The 18354-nt window shown below is 59.5% G+C and overlaps 1 protein-coding gene across 24 annotated transcripts in view; it reads right to left on the minus strand.

The window, feature by feature from the left end:
- Positions 1–18354, minus strand: part of NCOR2 (nuclear receptor corepressor 2) — a 184401-nt gene that overhangs the window by 35554 nt on the left and 130493 nt on the right. For 20 of the 24 annotated variants that reach the window (XM_074321469.1, XM_074321471.1, XM_074321472.1 and 17 more), the window contains 4 exons: positions 13926–14068; positions 7196–7343; positions 3594–3644; positions 2204–2837 (listed from right to left, as the gene is read on the minus strand). In XM_074321469.1, coding sequence (XP_074177570.1) covers positions 2204–2837; positions 3594–3644; positions 7196–7343; positions 13926–14068 — 976 coding nt within the window. The remainder of the gene's footprint in view (positions 1–2203; positions 2838–3593; positions 3645–7195; positions 7344–13925; positions 14069–18354) is intronic. The other 4 variants (XM_074321474.1, XM_074321487.1, XM_074321486.1 and 1 more) reach the window with 1 other exon arrangement.

Raw genomic sequence — 18354 nt, forward strand, 5'->3', positions numbered from 1 at the left:
TGGCAGCCTGACCTCACTGCACAGGGCAGCATCCGATAACCAGCTCTGATTCTGACCCATGACCCATCTGAGGGCTCTGAGTCCCTGAAGGAGGAGACACTCGGCACTTGTGTGGCGCCCACCTCCCCTCGACCCAGCAACTGTGCTGGGCAGGCGCCACACTCCGGCCCCCGCTTGGAGTGACCCTTGCGGGTTCCTAAGGCAGTTCCAACACAGGGCAGCGAATGTTTCATTGAGCATCCACTGTGGGCCTGGCACCAGGCTGGCAGTTGATGCCTCGTAACTCCATCATCCTCACAATACCTTGGAAGTGGGGACAACCCACAACCACCTTACACATGAGAAAGCCAAGTCCCAGGGGAAGGGACTCTCTGAAGGTCTGACGCTGCTCTCAAGTGCCCAGGCACTTTACTTTTCTGGGAAACGGAACGGCGAGGGCAGCAAGCTCCAAGCTTTGCAATCAAAGCCACTATCTCTGGTCGCGGGCCCAGAAAAGTCCCCAGTGCAGCTGCCAGGAGAGAGTGACGGAGAGCAGAGTAAAACAGCAGGATATGGTTTTCTCTCCCAAAGTCACCGGGCAGGGGCCAGGACCAGGTGCACCTTATGTCTCTGTCCAGGGACACCCGGTTCACGGCGCCAGGGCTGCCTGGTGGGAAGGAGGGCAGTGGGCACACGGCCAGGACCCAGGTCGTCCCAGGAGGCCCACCCGTCCCACCAACCCTTCAGTGCTCTGACGCATCTCGCCGCCCCCTCCAGCGCCCGCCTGCCCTGCAGGCCTGTGGCCGGGGGAGGGAAGGAGAGGGGAAGGAGGGAAAGCTGCCAGCCAGGAAGAGGTCAGCAGGCTGGCTGGAGTCCAGCCTCACCCTGAGGGCAGGGCCTGGCCTGGGTCACACAGGGCGTGACAAACCAGGTGTCCTGACTCCCCGCCTAGGGCTCTTGCTCCCAGGGGACGGAATACTGGACATTTGGGCAGGAAGAGTGGCAGCAAGCCAGGCCCAGCTGGGGAGGAAAGGACACGTCCCTGGGTGGGGCTGTTGGAGGAGGGGAGGAGAGGCTGAAAGGTGTCTGGCCCCAGGGGCCCAGGGGGGCTGATGGGACTCAGGCCAACCCTCCCAGCTCTCCAGCCTGGACCGGCCAAGTGTACCCACAACACAGACTTCAGGAGGCCGCTTATCAGCGTGGCTGCCCCATGAGCTCAGCCCTCATCCGGATAAGAGCAGAAACGTTTTCCATGACTGTCCCTACAGCCAGCAGGAGCGAGGTTGGGGCGCCGCCTGCCCTGACCCCATTACCTTGGCACAAAGTGGGCGGAGTGGCCAGACTTTGGCCGAGGGCCCTCTGCAGACTGAGCCGCCGTGAGCACTGTTTTCCGAGCTGTGCCTGTTGGGCAAGAAGCTCGGGAACTCTGCGCCCTCAGAGGCCTGTTGGCCAGGCCTCTGCTTATCGAAGGGCCACCCACCAGACCATCTGTTTCTCACACAAACAGGGAGAGGTTCCTGCCAGTGGTGGCCCCGAGGGACCTCCGGACACAAGAAGCAGACGCCAACGTGGCTCACCTGCTTTCGTGGAACATATGGAGACCCAGAGAGTGCTGACAGAATCTGATTTTCCTATGGAATGTTCTAGAACTTGCCATTTTAACATGTCCCAAGGTGAATCATGGGGCAGAGGAAACGGCTCCGAGTGAATGCGTTGAATTTGAAAGTCAGATTTTCCTCCCTCTTGCTCTGCCCAGAACTTTTCCGAGATGTGAGGAGAGAAAGCAGACCGCACTGTTTTTAGTCAAAATAAAAATGACTTTGCCTGCCTCACCAGAAAACAATTCCTCAAGACGCCCAGAGGTGAGCGGAGCGGGTCGTGCACCGCTGGCCTCGGCCTCCTGCCATCGTCCCAACTCGGGCAGATGAGCTTCGGTTCTGGTGGGGGCCTTAGGGTCCCCAAGCGTCTGTGCTGAAAGGGGTTAAAATCTAGCGTACCCAGGGCTTAGAGGGACAGGGACCCCACGCCAGGGGCAAAGCAGAGGTAAGAAAGCGAGGAACACATCCCCGAGACTCAGCTCAGCTGCCACCTCCGGGCCCGCACGGCCTCCCGTGTCTGGACACGGCTCGGTGCCCTAACCACACCACAAGCTCCCTGAGCTGTCTCGGCATACAGCTGGTGCTCAGAAAGTGTCTGCAGAGGGAAGAGAGAAAACCTCACGCACCTGTTCTTGTCGCCCCCCTCAGGCTCGTCCACCTCATCTGCGCTGCAGGTGGCACTGGAGTCGCTGTCCTGGGGGGCGCCTGAGCCCTTGGCCGAGGGGGCTTTGCCACCAGCGCCTCCAGGGCCCTCCTTCTTCTCCACCTTGAGCGCCCCCTCGGGCGTGGGCTCAGCGCCCGCCTCCGCAGCACCCTTGACCTTGTCGGGCCCCTCCTCCGAGGCCTCCTCCTTGTACTCAGTTTTGATGGGCTCCGCGGGGGGTGCCTCCCCGGGCTCCTCCCTCTGGCCCACGTCCACTGCCAGCTCTTGGGTCACAGGGGGCTTCTGCTCCTCCCCCTCTTCCACTGCCGGGGGAGCCGATGAGGCCTCGTCGTCCTTCTCCTCTTTGGGGATCACAGGAGGGGGCGCAGCGGGTGAGGGGGGTGCTGGCGGTGGCGTAGGCGGGCCAGCAGCTTCAGGGGCTGGGGCGGGCTCGGTGGGGGCGGGGGCGTCCTCCGGTGGTGGGGTGGGTGGCTCAGGGGGTGGCACATCAGAGCCCACGGCAGGCGGGGGCTTGGGCCCATTCTGTCCTGTGTCCTTGGCGGCCTCGGTGCGGGGCGACGGGATGCTCTCTGTGTCAGAGCTGTTGTTGATGGTGGCTGTGGGGGGAGAGCGGAAAGGAGGTGAGAGACATGGGGGGCTTGGGAGTGAAAGCAGGAGCGACCTTCCCCGCATCACCCAATTACACATCCCGGCTCCTGGCAGGAGCTCAGGATGCAGCGGCACCATCACCTGACACCAAACAGCCCAGAGGCTCCTACCACCCTGGTGGCTATTCGTTGTTGTGTCATCATAAGACAACAATGTAAACTGGGGCCAGTGAACTAGGAGGAGCCCAGGGGAAACGGCCCACACCCAGTGCATTCCCCCATCTGTTTCCCACAGCGCCTGGTATACAGCAGGTGCACAGTAAGTGATGACCAAACAAATGCATTCGTGCACAGATGAAGGGCGAGGTGACCATGGCTCCAGGCCTGGCTCTTTAGCGTTGAGAAACCACTCCTGTCACTGCTCTGGGTCTCAATTTTGCCCCCCATTTTCTGTAACGTGGGGACATTAACAAACCCTGCACTTGCTGTTGTGAAATCAAACCAGGTTTAAGTCACTGGTGAAAATCAACAAAACAGATGAGCCGAGTGTACTGATCTGTAGGAGTGAGGCAGGGAAAAGCATGGGGAACAGACAATGCATGGAGAAGGGGGGACAGAGGTGGCGACAGCACAAATGGTGGTGCTCACAGGCAGAAGCATGCTCACAGAAGTGGGGCCCCTCACAGAGGACAAGTGACCACAGGACGCCCCCCGCCCCGGCCTGGCCCTACCCCCATCCCCCAGGCCAGACAGCCACATTCGTACCTGGGCCACTGCATTCCCCTCTGGGCACCTCGTTCCCAGAGGCGTGTAAGGCTGGAAGGAAGTGAGAGAAAGGTTAGAAGCCAGGTGGCATGAGCAGAGGGGTGGGAGGGGGAAGGCTGGTGTGGCCGAGGAGGCAGGGCCAGCAGAGGGGCCTAGGGCCAGCAGGCAGCAGCAAGGACCTACACTGGCTCAGCTGGCCTCTCACCTGCCCTGCCGTGACAGCCCTCATCCTTTGACTGACACACCCTCTCCCTCCAGACTCTGGACACCAGTAACCCCAGTTGACCTGCAGTGGCCCCGGCCAATGATGGGGTCCCACAGGGTGAGAAGTGAGTCCTGCCCATTCCTGGGTATCCTTGGACAGGTCACTGGCCTTTTCTGGTTCCCGGCTGCCAAGACCTCAGCCCTCAGATGCAGAGCCAGACCAGCAGGGGCTGCTGGGACCCTGGACAGAGGCTTCCTTGAGACTTCACTGCCCCCACGGCCCCTGGTCTCTCCTGCTTCCAGCCTCCCTATAAGGCCCATATTAGGGCCCCCGCTCCTGGAAATAAGCACCTCAACGCCAGCAACACAGGGCTTGCTGGGGGTGCTGAGCTCCGTGTGAAGCACCTCACACAAACAATTCATGTAATCCTCCATTATCTCTAAAATGCAGATAATCATCATTCCTGTGTGCAGATAAGGAAACTGAGGCACAGAGAGGTTAAGTCACTTGCCCAAGGCCACACTGCATGGGGACAGGAAGGGGTTGGCCCTAGCAGCCAATGCCCTTAACTACTGGCTTTTGTGCCCCCTGCCTGCTGACTCTAGCAATGTCACTCCCTCTCTTTCACATGGTCAGACAACAGGACATAGGGGGCCACCACTGAGGTCCTGGGACAAGTGGCTTAACCCTCAGAGACTCAGTTTGTTCACCTATAAAATGGGCAGTTCATGCCTGGCTCTCTCCCCTACCAAGAGGTTTTTTTGCATCAAGAGTTTTCAGGTGTGAGCACCAGAGGGCTATGTGCTCACACGGCTGGGCCACCCCCAAAACGGTTCTCATTCAGGTCTGTGAACATCTAACAAGTTTGAATTCTGGTCCCCAAACCAGCCAACTACGTGACCTTGGGTGACCACTCTGTGCTTCACTTTCCTCATCTGTAAATGGGACAGTAACAGCACCTCCTCCATAGGGCTGTCGGGACAATTACAAGATTAACTCAAAGCTCTCACTCTTATTATAACCATGATCATTACTGGAGAGACTGGGGCCAAATGGATTACTTCTCCCTCCCAGAACTGATTTATCTCCGGCCTGGATGCAACAAGGCACTTGCTGCCCATCTCACGGGGGTCTGTTGGGGCTGGCTGGGTATTCCAGAAGGTTCCAGTGGGGCAACCTCAGGCCCTAACCCAGAACCTACCCCTATCCTCGTCCCAGGGGACTGTTTTACCCAGCTAATGTTGGCTGACTGGCAGACTCCAAGTGTGTCAGTTACGTGACACCCTACTGAGTGCTTCTCCTCCCCTGGGCCTGTTTCTTCATCCATAAGATGGGAATGTCACCTGTACCTTTTGTGCAGGACCTTCTAAACTGCCACCCTTGATCTGCTCAGAGCCACCTGGTCAGAGAAGCCTCAGCTCCAGCCAGACCAGCAAACCCCCCACGTCCCGCCCCACACAGCAAAGAATGCCCCTCTCCCATCCCCGATGGGGTGTTATGAACCCTCCAAGTGAGCTCACTAACGCAGTTCTTACTGGGAAGTTAGTTTAGTTTTGTTCTGGTTTTAATGATGAGCCAAAGTCTGGTTCCCTTTAACTTTTCCACTAAGCCCTCACCCTGCCCATACCCACAGCTGAGCGGGTATCTGGAGAGGGGAATGGGTTTCTGTTCCCTAGGTCTTCCCTCTCCCTGACTACAGACTCAGGAACCAATTCGAAGACCAGAGGGATTTGCAGCCTCCATCAGACACTGACCAGACCGCTAGCCAACGTGGGCTAGAGAGACCCCGAGCTGGCAAGGAGGCCAGACTCAGACCAGAGCCATCCCCAAACTGAGACAACAATAACCAAATGGTCCAATTCTCCATTTTCAGCCAGGAAGTAGGAATCGGGCTGCTGAAAACACTTCAGGCTGGTCAAGCCTGCATTTATCCGCAGGCCTGGCTTACAGAGCCAAAGGTGACATGCACCTTCCTTTGCCACGCTGGCAGCTCGGGAGTTTAAATGCAGAGACAGGCAGACAGGAGCAAGGGGAGGAAACCCCAGGCAGGGGCAAGAGGAGGGAAGATTCCATTCACCAAGAACTTGAGAGCCTAGCGGGGACAGCTCTGGGCAGGGAGATGACGGAAGGAGAGGCAGAGATATTCAGCTAAGCAGGGGCTGGGATCTTAGCAGCGCCATGCCACTGGGGTGGGGTGGGGAGTGGGTACAGACCCAGGGAAACGGGAGAGGGGCGGGGGCCAAGGGCAGCCTCGTTAGTGATCAGGACCACGGGCCTTCGTCGGGCAGCCTGCGGTGATTCCTGAACCCGCAAACACTTGTACACTTGTCACACAGTGGAGCCAAGTGTCATACAGGTGGCCGGGCTCTCAGGTCAGATGTTGATCAGGTGCTGTCAAACTCCTCCTCCTGAGGCGTGGCAGCAGTGCCAGTGCAATTAGATGATTGACTCTCACTCTCTTTGAGTAGTACTCACCTGGTGAGAGAATTCATCCACAGCAGGTGCAGCAATGCAGCTGGGGGACCCCTGGGGTGCTGGGCCAGGACATTCAACTGCCCAACCCTCAGTTCCCCCACACAAAAATGAGGATTCATGTGACACAGCAACCAAATTGGGACAGTTGGGAGAGAAAGGAGGCACTAAAATTACATAACTTTTAAAATACTTATCGACCAACAGATTGGTTCTACTTATATTGGCCACCTTGTAAAACAGTTCAGGTCAAAAGGCTATTTTCAAAAATAATTTTTTCCCCCTAAAACATGACAGCAGAAGGGATGGTAAGACAACAGTTGTCACTAGGGCTGACCTGGACTGAACTCACAGGGGGATTAAATACGCAAGTGCCCGGTGGGCACAAAGAAGCCAATTACATTATTGTTGTCACCACCATCACCGCCACCACCATCACCATCATCACCATCATCACCACCACCACCACCACCATCACCACCATCACCACCATCACCACCACCACCACCACCACCACCATCATCACCATCACCATCATCACCACCACCACCACCACCACCACCACCACCACCACCATCACCACCACCGCCACCATCATCACCATCACCACCACCACCACCACCACCGCCACCACCATCACCATCACCACCATCACCACCACCGCCACCACCATCACCATCATCGCCACCACCACCACCATCACCACCACCACCACCACCACCACCATCACCACCACCACCACCACCACCACCACCACCACCACCACCATCACCATCACCACCACCACCACCACCATCATCATCACCACCACCACCACCACCACCACCACCACCACCACCACCTCCTCTTTGGGGCAGTCCCGGCCCCTTCTCACAAGGACCCAGACATTTCTGGGAGAGGTCAGTTGCCACCGTCCCACGCTCACCTTCTGCCTCCTCAGCCATCTCCTCCTCGTTCCCACTCGCGCCTGAGGCTTCCATCTCCTCATCCTCTACCACAGGCGGGAAGGCGGCCTCCTCGCTGGCAGCAGCTGGGGCTTTCTTCTTCTTCCTCCGTGCGTTCCTCTCCTTCTCCTAGGACACAGAGACAGCAGCAGCTCAGGGCCAGGCCTGGGCTGTCAGCCTGGGGACTCCCAGTGCCCAAGGCCTCGTCACAGCTGGCCACATAGCCATGAAGGCACCATTCACCCTTGCGCTCCACTGTGGCAGCCAAATGTGCCAGTGGTGTTTTTACCCAGGGCTTTGTTCTTTCATCATGCCCCAGATACACCTGGCATGCAACCTGGCATACCGGCTGCCCTGATATCCTTCTAGGACAGGTGAGGAAGGACTGCCTCTGCCTGAAGACCCCTGGTGATTGCTCCAGCCCCTCCGGCTGCCCTAGCCAGAGCGGTGACCACACCCCAGAGGGACACCTGCCAGGCTCCAATCGGTACGTGTGAAGCAAATGAATGAATGAAGCTTTTCCTTGCACGTCTCATACGCCCCCACCGAAGCCCGGGGGACAGGCTAGCTTGGGAAGCTTGTCACCTCATTCCACCAGTCTTTATAGGGTGCCTACTGTATGCCAGGCACCACACCAGGGCTGAGGACACACAATGAATGATGTAGACAAGATCCATCTAGTCGGGGAGGCCAGCAAACAACACATCTCTTAAAAAGAAGAGAGACTTAGAGGGGTGGACACAGCTGCAGAGGGGCTAAGACGGGCTGGGGCAAGAAAGGGCAGGGGGTACATTGGACAGATGGTTGGGATGGGCTTCTCCAAGGAGGTGCTGAGAGGGAGCTGGCTGGGCAAGGCTGTGGAGGAGAGTGGTCCAGTTGGAGGGAGCTGCAAGCCCAAAGGCCCCGAGGCAGGCACGAGCTGGGTGTGTTCGAGGAACAGAAAGGAGGCCCTCACAGTGGGGCCTTTCACTTCCCTCCACACCGCGCCCCGACCCCCAGAAGCCCAGCTCCTCATGCATGGAGGCCAGGAGCCTATGCCCCAGCTTGGGTACAAACATCACTCCTTACTGACGGCTCCTGTCTTTGCATGTCCCTGGGCTGGGCACTCCAGGAGGGCAGAAGAGACACCTTGGGCATCTCTTTACCCCACCATGCTGAGACAGGCAACAGCTCAGATGGTGTTTGTTGATTGACTATGTGACAGCAAATGTCAGCGTCTGGGGCTTGAACACACAGCAGAGAGTTGGGGATGAATGGAGGCAGAGTGTGCTGGGGGTCTTGAGGTGGCCACGGGGAGTGGAATGGACCCTAGGAGGGCACCCAACCCAATACAGTCGGTGTGACAAGAGGGGTTGCAGCCTGAGACCTTCAGGATCTCTAAGAAAGGAAACAGAAACTACAACACTTCTGGACGTGCCAACAGCTCTCAGCAAAGCCCCTTATCCTGGGTTGAAGACTGTCCCCCCAGAATTCATGTCCACCCGAACCTCAGAACGTGACCTTATTTGGAAATAAGCTCTTAGCAGATGTAATTAGTTAAGATGAGGTCATACTAGATTAGGGAGGGCCCTGAATCCAATGACTGGTGTCCTTATAAGAGGGAAATTTGGACACAGAGGAACACAGGGGAGTGATGCATCTACAAGCCAAGGAACGTCAAGGATGGCCAGCCACCACCAGAAGCTGGAAGAGACAAGGCAGGACCCTGCCCTAGAGTCCTCAGAGGAGCCCGGCCCTGCCGACACCTTGCTGTCAGACTTCTGGCTCCAGAACTGAGACAGAAGAAATTTCTGTTGTTTTAAGCCTCCTACCTGGTGGTATTTTGTTACAGGAAACAAAAAACAAATACACCTCCTCTTCCACCAATCCCCCAGACCCCAGGAAAAAGCCACCCCACATCACAAGAGGACGTGGCCTGCTCTTGAGGCAAACACCCCATCGCCTCCAGGGCCAGCGGGCCCTGCCCACCCCAGCCCTTCACCATGGCCTGGCTGGGAATAGGCCTCAGGGGGTCCCTAAGGCCCAGCCCCAGTCCTGGAGTTGGGATCACTTCCTGTCCTGCCTTCTCTCAGAGCAAATGGGGGTCCTCAGAGCGCAGCCGCTGGGAATGCCGGGAGGAAACGGGAAATGTCCGTTTACCCGTTAGTCACAGTTTCCGTCACCAGCACTGGGCCAGAGGGCCACAGCCCCGCCCTGCCCAATGTCCACCGGCCGTTATGGGAACGCCCAGCCCCGCCACCCGCCCACTCCCGGGGCTGCCCCAGCCCTACACCAAACCCCAAGCTTCCCTCTGCAGGCCCCTAGCCGGAGCCCACGGAGGCGCGAGAAAGTTGTGTGGCAGTGGCTTCTGTGGGCGCGGCTGAGGGTTCCCCCTTCTTCCCCAATCTATTTTTAGCAGGCAGGGACTCACTCCAGTGCCCAAGGCTGGGTAAGGCAGGCAATCGGCTGCCGGAGCGGTGGGTGGGACTTGGGCAGCTCGAGAGCATCGCAGGGAACAAGAGCTCCCTGGGCTGGCTGGGATGCAAGGTCTCTCTAGGAGGGTCTCCCCAGGTCACATCAGGCCAAGAGGGGTGAGTACGATGTCAACACCTGAAAACCCCCAACAGTGGCTGGCTCTGAGAGGTTGGGATGTACTAAGAGTCCCAGAATTATACCAAATCCTTCCACACGCAGCCCTGCACCTCCGAGTCGGGAGGAGTGTGCAGACCAGGAGATGCTGAATACTGGTATGAATAAGTACAGCTGACGTTTACGAAGCGCCTACAGTGTGCCGAGCGTTTTCCCACACAGGAGTTCACTGGATCTGCAGAGCTGCTCTACAAATCAGAGCACGCTGCGCCCTGCTTCAAACCCTCCAGCGGATCCCCAAAACCCTAAGTCCTCCCCTCCAAACACCCCTCCAAGATCTACACGTGCCCCCCCCCCCCCACCTCTCCAACTTGCTTGCCCGCCCCTCACTTCCTACAAACACAGTGCCCGGCTTGTGCCAACGTGCACAGCGTCCCAGCCACAGGTCTTCTGCAATGGCCGTCCCTGCCTGGACACCCTTCTCCCCAGTACCTGCGTGACTCACTTCCTCAGCTCTTCAGAGAGGCCTTCCCTGATTACCCAGTCAAAATCAGCCAATCCTTGCCACCCGTCAGTCACATTCTACTATATGCCTTGTCTTATCATCTTCAGACCACCATCTGAAATTATCCGTGTGTTAATTTGTCTTTCACACTAGAACCAGCTCCTCAAGGGCATCTCTGTGTTCTCGGCTGTACTCCCAGCATCCCTAGAACATGGCCCAGTACAGAACAGGTGCTCTGTAACTACTTCTTTAGATGGATGACCTGACACACGAAGACACTGGCTCAGAGAGGCTGAGACACTTGCCCAAGACCACACAGCGCAGGAGTCGAGGAGCCTAGATTTGAAAGCAGGTCAGGCTCAAGCCTGTGCAGCCTCAGATGGAAGAGACAACAGAGGAAAATGAGGCAAGGCCAGGCCTGCTCTGAGACAAACAGAGAAGAAGAAACACGGAAGCTGGGCCCCAAGGCCTGGATTCACAGATGGGAGAGAAGGGTAACCTTCGGCCAGCAGGAGGGGGAGGGAAAGCCTCGGAGAAGACACTGATGCCAAATGTTATATAACTCTGGGACAGCTCCGCCTGCCCGTCCAATCCTGCTTCCTGCTGACGTCGCCCGTGGCCACACTCAGGCCAGGCCTGGCGCAAGGCAGGAGGGGACACCCACTGAACCTCTGCTTCCCCCACTCCTTCCTGCACTGGCCAAGGGTGACATGTCTTCCTGAGCTCCAGACAGGGCCTGGCCTGGCCAGCAGCCAGAAGTGGCTGCCATGGCTTCAGGATTCACAAGGACCCATCTTCCTCCTGGGGACTGGAGGGTGTGGGGGAGGGGCGGCAGGCACAGGTCACTGAGTTCAGCAGCATCTCATGAGGCCTCTTGCATACTCCAGCGCTAGGGAACTCACCCCTGCACCAGGCGTGGCCACTGTCAGGATGCATGGACCCAGGCTGAACCCCACTTCCTATAACAGGATCCTGCGTCTGCTCACTGTACTTTCTCTACAGCCCTCAATGGAAGTCTGGCCCTCCGAGGTCAGCGGGACTGAGAGCCAACCCCATACTCCAAATTGCCCTTCCTCATCCACAAGCCCTCAGCAAGGCTCACCCGTCTGTGGGAATGTGACTGGCCAGCTCCCCACCTTTGCGCCACGGCCCATGGTCCACTGCTTGCCCAGAAGGACCACCGTCCACGCAGTGGTGTGTGAGCCCTGTCTAGTGACAGTGGGACAGGCCCACGCGGGAAGCCAGGGGCTCGCTCTTGTGGTCTCCCCAGGCATCCACTCCCTCCTGCCCTCATCACCCTCACCTGGGGAACAGGGCAATGGAGGTGACCTCAGGGGGTCGGGGAGGGGGGGGCCCATGCTGGGGCTCTGGGACCCCTCCTGTTCACGCCTGCTTCTCAGCTGCCAGCAATGCTGCCACCCACCAGAGTTCAGGGTCAGGGACACAGAGGGCGACCTTCTCTAGCAGCCTCAGCTACGTCTCACTCAGCCTTAGCTCGGCTGCCCCTTGGCTCATAAACCTTCAATGGCTCCCGCTGTCACACCCCAGTCCAGAGGGAAAACCCCACCCACATGTACACCTGCTGCTGCCTCCCTGGCATACAGGGGGCGCTCAGTAAAGGCTTGCTGCGTGCCCAAGGAGGGCAGCGTCCAACGCTGACGGCTGTCTGGGGGCCAGGTGTTGCCCTTTAAAATAGGAACTCATCTGCTCCTCGCAGTCCTCAAGCAGGTCCCGTTCTTACCTGCTTCAGAGAGGAAACCGAGCACAAGGTGGAAAGGTATCCATGGGCACTGGTCAGTGAGCGGGAGGGCCGGGAGTGAACCCTCCCGCCCAGAGCCCTGCCCTCCACCACTCTGCTAGGCTGCTTCTCTGAATGAGTGAATGAATAAATGAATCGGCCAACCAACCAACCAACCACCCATCCAGTCCAGGAGCAGACATACTCCATATCTGACTGACAACCGAGGGAGACGTGACAGCCCAGCCGCCAGCCGCCACAAGCACACAACCGCCACCACCGCTGTGGCTCTCACTCACGGAAGTTCTCGCGACACGCCAGGTCCCATTCTAAATGCTTTACGTACTTCCACTCAAACGATTCCTACCACCTTGCTGGGTGGGGTCTCTGGTCCTCCAACCCTGCTGTCAAGTTTTAGGGTCCCCAGGGGTGCAGTGGGCCATGCCCTGGGGAAACCTGGAAAGTGAGGCCTGGGGCCCGTGCATGAGAAGCAGATGCCTGTAACCCAATGGCCTAGGCTATGGGGGTCGTGGAGGGGCAGGGGGGAGGGAAGGGGGAGGCAGGGAGGAAGACGAGGTGGGAGGGAACAGGAAGTCACTGCACCCTCCCCCTCACTGAGTCTTCCTCGCTCTCGGCGGAAAGCCAGAGTCCTGGGAAGATCTAGGAAAAGGCAGAGCTCCTGGTGTACAGGAGAGCCCTCTGGAAGCTTGAGAAGCATCACAGACCAATTCCAGGGGCCCCGGCAAGCAGGGATGTGAAGGACGTACAGCCCAACTGGAGTGACAGGGAATAGGGCACAGGCAGGGGTCCAACTGAAGCCTGGGGCCGGCCTCAGCCCTGACCACAGGGGCACGAACAGTATCCCCCTAGAACACTCAGGGGGGCTGGAAAGGGGTGCCCTGAAATTCTGCACAGCGCCCTCAAGGAGAGTTCCGTCAGGGTGGTTCTGTCCTCGGCCCACTGTGCGCTGTGCAGCTTCAGCAGCCTGCCCCACCTCTCTGGACCTCAGAGGGCTGCACGGGGAAGCAACTCAGCATTGCCTCCCAGGACAGACTGCACAAACTTCCAACCCAGCAAGAGGTGGCCCGATCTGGGGAAGCGGGGCTGGAGGGAGGACAGCTGAGTGTCCCCCTCCTGTACCTTCATCTCTACAAGGAAATATGCAGCCTGCCACTAAGAGCGTGGGTCCTTGGCTCACACAGCTGTGGAGTCAAACCCAAGCCAGCTGCTTATGGGCCTGACTGAGCCTCAGTTTCCCCATATCTGAAATGTCGACAATGGTGACAATGCCTGGCATGTCACAAGTGTGCTCAAGTTGGGGGAGGAGCAGAGACCACCCCCAAATGGCCCTCACTTCCAGGAACCAGCTGCAGAGGAAGCAGCCTCTCCGTGGAGAACATGTGTATGCTCCGTGAGGCCAGTCCACTCCTTCTGTGCTGCTGGGGGAGGGAAAGGTCTCAGCCCCTGGAGCCCCTGGGAGGCCCGGGCTGGGCTGGCTGCTCCCTGACCTGTCCTTCCCTCCCTAAGGGCGGTCCGAAGGCCGTGAGGTCAAACAGGGTGGGGGAGACGCTCACTTGGGGCTCCTTTGCCTCTGGGTCTTCATTCCAATGCACTGACAGCCACACATCCCACGTGACGTGAGCCAGTGTGGGCCACAGCAGGCTCCTGCCTCAGGCCCTAGCCGCTCTATAGGCCCTCAGAGGTGTCGGAAAGGAGTGCTGGGGGCAAAGGCTGCAGCAGGGCCTGGAACACGGCCGCACGCCTGCCCGTCCCCGTTCCCAGGAGAGATGCTTATGGCACGATCGACCCTGCAGCCATCCCGTGGATATCGCTGGGCACGCACAGTCAAAGGCCCCAGGCCTGGCTGGGAGGCCCCGGGGGGTGGGCAGGGGGTGCTCACCATCTTCAGTTTGTGCTGCTGCAGGATCTCATCCAGATTCTGCCTCTTCTTGTAGTTGAAGTAGAAGTTTTTACACTGCGACACCGTCTTGGAGCCCACCATGCGGGCGATGGCCGACCAGTTCCGGCCATGTTCCAGGAGACCTGAGGGAGGGGAAGGGCGGCAGGTGAGGGGCTGTGCCCACGGCCTGGGGGACACAGAGCCCCAGGCAGAAAGCAACCCCAACACCAGGCCTGACGCTCACTGCTTGGGTCTAAGACCCCCAGAAGAAGTGATGGCTGGCGGGGGGCACCAGAGGGTGGAGTAGGGGGCCTGGCCTCCCCAGGCTGCATGAGAGACGCCTAGGCTCTCGGTACCGAAGGGAGATGGGTGCTTGCCCTGGGTGTGCCCCCACCAAGGGGCTGAGGTCTGGGGCACAGACCCCGCTCAGGCCCCCACTTCTCCTCCCTCCCTGCTGTCGTGACCCAGCACTGACACACTCGCAGCTGCAGGCTAGGCCTCAGGAGACCGGCTGCACCGGGCCAGGGAAAGGAAGGAATGTGTGAGCGAGGCGAGGGGGGGGGGGAGAGTCCAGGTGGGGGTGCGCGGGGGCCAGAGCGTTTGCACCTAGGTTAACTGGGACACCCCAGGGCCCCAAAGGTCCCCGTGGACACCTCAAGGCCCACCCAGGACTCGGGGCCTACTGAGATGGTCCAGGGGCTGAACGTGAACTTGCCCTTAAACCACAGCCCCCATCTCCGTGAGCTGCTTTCTCCGTCTCACAGCCCCCAGGAAGTGGCAGACCCACCCCACCCCAAACCCACTGAGGTCAGAGAAAGTTCCCTCCATCCCCACAAACTCAAGCCAGAGCTGTACCCCCGCCCCCCTTTTATTTTCAATGCCCTAAACACCAGGCTCAGCAGAAACACACACCCCCACCGGACCTAGACGCAGCGCCCCCTAGAGGGAAGCCTGGCCCAGGATCTCACCCCACCTGCCTTCAGCGTTTGGGCTGCATCTCTGCATTTGGGCCTAGGTCTCTGGGCAGCAGGGTGCCTTATGCCAGGGCAAGTCTGCCGAGCAGGTAGGGCAGCCCACTTCCCCATGATGGCCAGTGGCCAGGGGAGAGGCAGGAGGCGGCTCCAGCCCTCTGGGGGCCGGGGGCAGGACGGGGGGAGGGGGAGGCAGGGGCCTGGGGACGGCAGGTGTGAAGCCCAAGTCCCTTGCTGGGAACACAGGCCTCTGAGCCCTAGAGTTGGACTTGTAACGACTGATGAAAGATTTCCCATAACAAAGTTTGAGGCCATTTTCCTCGAATCCAATCCAGCTGCAGCAGGGAGGCCACAACTGAAATTCTGCAGGGGTGCGGGAGCCTGAGGGGCCGGCAGTCTGTGCTGGCATTTCGTCTTTCATTCATCCAGCCATCCAGCCTCCATCCCTCCACCCCTCCATCCCCCCATCCAAACATGTGCCGTTGACTTGCTACATACAAGGCTCTAACAAAAATAAAATAACAGCAGCAGAAACAACATCAACAAACCACTGTGTCGCACGGCCAAGTGACCGGAGTTCGCAAAGCCCTTCAAAGACTTGCTTTCGTCTCATCCTTGCTGCGAGGCCATGACCGGTTTCCCTTCCCCAGGAAGGGGGGCATGGTAACTCACAAGCTTGTGGGACAAGCCCAGGGGTCCAGTGGGCGTGGGGACCCAGGGTTTCTGTTCTCCCACCTCTGGACCCAGCAGGTGGGGGTGGGGCTGGACTGACAGGCCACCTGCTCCCCTGCGGAGGCCACAGGGCCACGTGGCTACCCGGCTTCTCAGGGTTCCTCAAGGACAGGGGGGAGGGGGGGACGTGGGATCAAGTGCAACCCAGCCCCCTGACCTTTCCCTCTGCCTGCGCCAGCAGCAGCAGCTGCCACTTCCACAGAACCTGGCGGAGGACGATGGGGACGCGCGTTTATTTATATTTCCCCAGCCGGGGCCAAGAGAGCCCAGGCAAACACGTCGGTCCGGAACCCTGGGTGGGAGGGGGTGGGTCTCCCATCTGGGCCTGGGGGGGCGGGGGCATAGAGCACCCAGAGGGTGGCGGGACCCTGGGGAGGCTGACATTTGTGAACTGGGCAAATAAATAAGGAGGTGGACGGGAGTCTGGCTAGGGGTTGGGGTCCTAATTAATTCCACTTGTGGCAGCAGCAAGAGCTGATGGGGGGGTTCACCCAGCCCTTGCCGGGAGCGAGAGGCTTGTGAAGAGCCCTGGACGTAGTTCTTCACACAGAACACTGTCCACACTCCCCAGAACAGGCTGTGTGGTCTTGGCCACCCCACTGCTCTTAGACCTCAGTTTCCTTGACTGCTGCGTGAGGGCTGGGGGGAGTGTCCCACTACCGCTGCCTGGGCCCCTGGGATGGGGGCAGGCGGCTTGGGCTTCCTTCTGGTTCCTGTTCTGGGAACCCCAGATTGAGGGAGAAGCACTTTAGATCCTGCCATGCCTGAGAGACCACCTGACTCAGACCCAGCTGAAGCCCCCACCCCCACATCGGTCCACCTGGAGAACACATCTCTGGCTCGCTCCAACCAAGACCCCCAAGGCTTCCCCCAATACCCAGGTCTTACCCTCTTTCCCGAGAGCTCCAGCACAACAGCCAGAAAAGCAGGGGAGGGGATTCCAAGGGAAAGGGCGGGGGTGGGAATCCACAGACACAGAACTCCTAAGTCCCCGACCCTGGGCTGCCTGATGGCCATGGCCCCCCATCCCTGTCACCATGGCCCAAACCCCCCCACCGCCCCCCCTCCCCGGGCCACTCACTCACATCCTCTCATCTGCGTCTCCCCCTCGGCCAAGTTTTCCGGAAACATACGGCTTGGAGGATGCTCCAGGGAGCGGAGCTGGGAGCCGCGGGCTGGGAGGTGGGAGGCTGGGCGGCCGCGGTGCCGGCTCTGGCGTCTGCTGGCGGCTCAGCTCAGCTCAGCCTCACATCCTTCTCCTCCAACAGCGCCAGGGAGGAGGGAGGGAGGGAGGGAGGGAGGGAGGGAGGAGAAGGGGGGAGGAGGGGAGGGGGAGGGGGAGGAGGGAGGGAGGAGAGAAGGGAGGGGGGGAGGAGGGGGAGGGGGAGGGACCGCAGGCAGGCGGAGGCTGGCTCCGTAGAAGGGTGGTGAGGCAGCTCCTTGCTGCCAGCCTGGCCCAGGCTCCAGCACTGCCACCCCTGACACTGTCCCCACCCCGCACCCCGCTGCTGCGGGTGAGTGAGGTGCCCTTCGCCGATGGGAAGTTGTCAGTTGTGTTCTTGGTGGCCTGTGCCAGGCGTCACCAGGGCTCACACTGCCTGTGGCTCCTCCAGGCACAAGGAGCTCAGAGCGGGCACTCAGCAAGGGGCACTGGCCTGCAACCCTGGACCCTGACGCCCCTGCTGGACAAAGTCCAAAGACCCAAGCCCAACGGGCCGCGGTGCCCCAGTGGCCTCGCTCGAGCTTCCTGCTGCCTGACCCAGAGACGCGTCAGGGCTGAATGTGACCTCCAGACGAAGGCTCGAGGGAGCGGGCGGGGGAGCGTGGCAGAAGCCCAGGTTCAGAAGGGGCGGGCCAACTTGGCACTGGCCTCCCCCCCCCTTCCCCGTCTGTGGCGGTGGCGGCGTCAGCAGCGGTAAGAACAGATGAGGGTTCAGAAAAACAGCTTCTCCACCCCGGCAGACGGGAGCAAACAGCGTCTTCCACTGTCATTCCCCTGCGCCAGGTCCACCTGCGGTCTGCCCACAACCAGGCCTGATGCTACTCAGACGGGCCAGGCCCTCCGTGGGGGACTCTGGGCGTCTGGCGAAGGCTGGAAGGGGACCATACACTCCTTCAGCACCTACCAGCCAGGCCAGGGTGGACAGGGCTGGCTTAGCAATGGGGGAGGAAGTACAGGCTTTGAGGAGACTATTCAAGTGCAAAGAGACCTCCAACCATCTGTTGTGGGGGGTAAGGTTTGGAGTTCCCAAAGGGCTCTAGGCTGCTCTCTGTAGCCAGCGCCTCTCTCCTCCCTCTCAGAAAACCACCCCCCACCACCAGGTCAGCCTGCTCCCCATACAAACACCTGCCACGGGTGTCCCAGCAGTTCCTGGGAGGTTGAAAGCTAACTGAGTTGGACTTTGGGGCCAGATCCAGGTCACAACCGATTTTTCCAGCTCCGAGGTCACTGACCTGCTTGTCCCTTTAGCCCTCAGCCTTTCCATCCTGCCCATGGAAACCCAAGAACAGACCACAGGCCTCAGAAGCACCCAGTCCCCAGCCTGTGCCACCAGCCCTTGCACTGGGGGACTACGCCGGAGAGGAGAGAAGACCCCATCCGTGTCAGAGACCCTAGACTTGAGTTCTCCACAGGGCGCTACAAGCCAGCTTTTAAGAATGCCAATTCAATCCTGTCACTGCTCTGCTTCAAGTCTTCCCATGAGGACCCAAAAGCTCTTGGAACA

The sequence above is a fragment of the Rhinolophus sinicus genome, linkage group LG16 (assembly GCF_036562045.2).
Source record: "Rhinolophus sinicus isolate RSC01 linkage group LG16, ASM3656204v1, whole genome shotgun sequence".
Classification (NCBI taxonomy): Eukaryota; Metazoa; Chordata; class Mammalia; order Chiroptera; family Rhinolophidae; genus Rhinolophus; species Rhinolophus sinicus.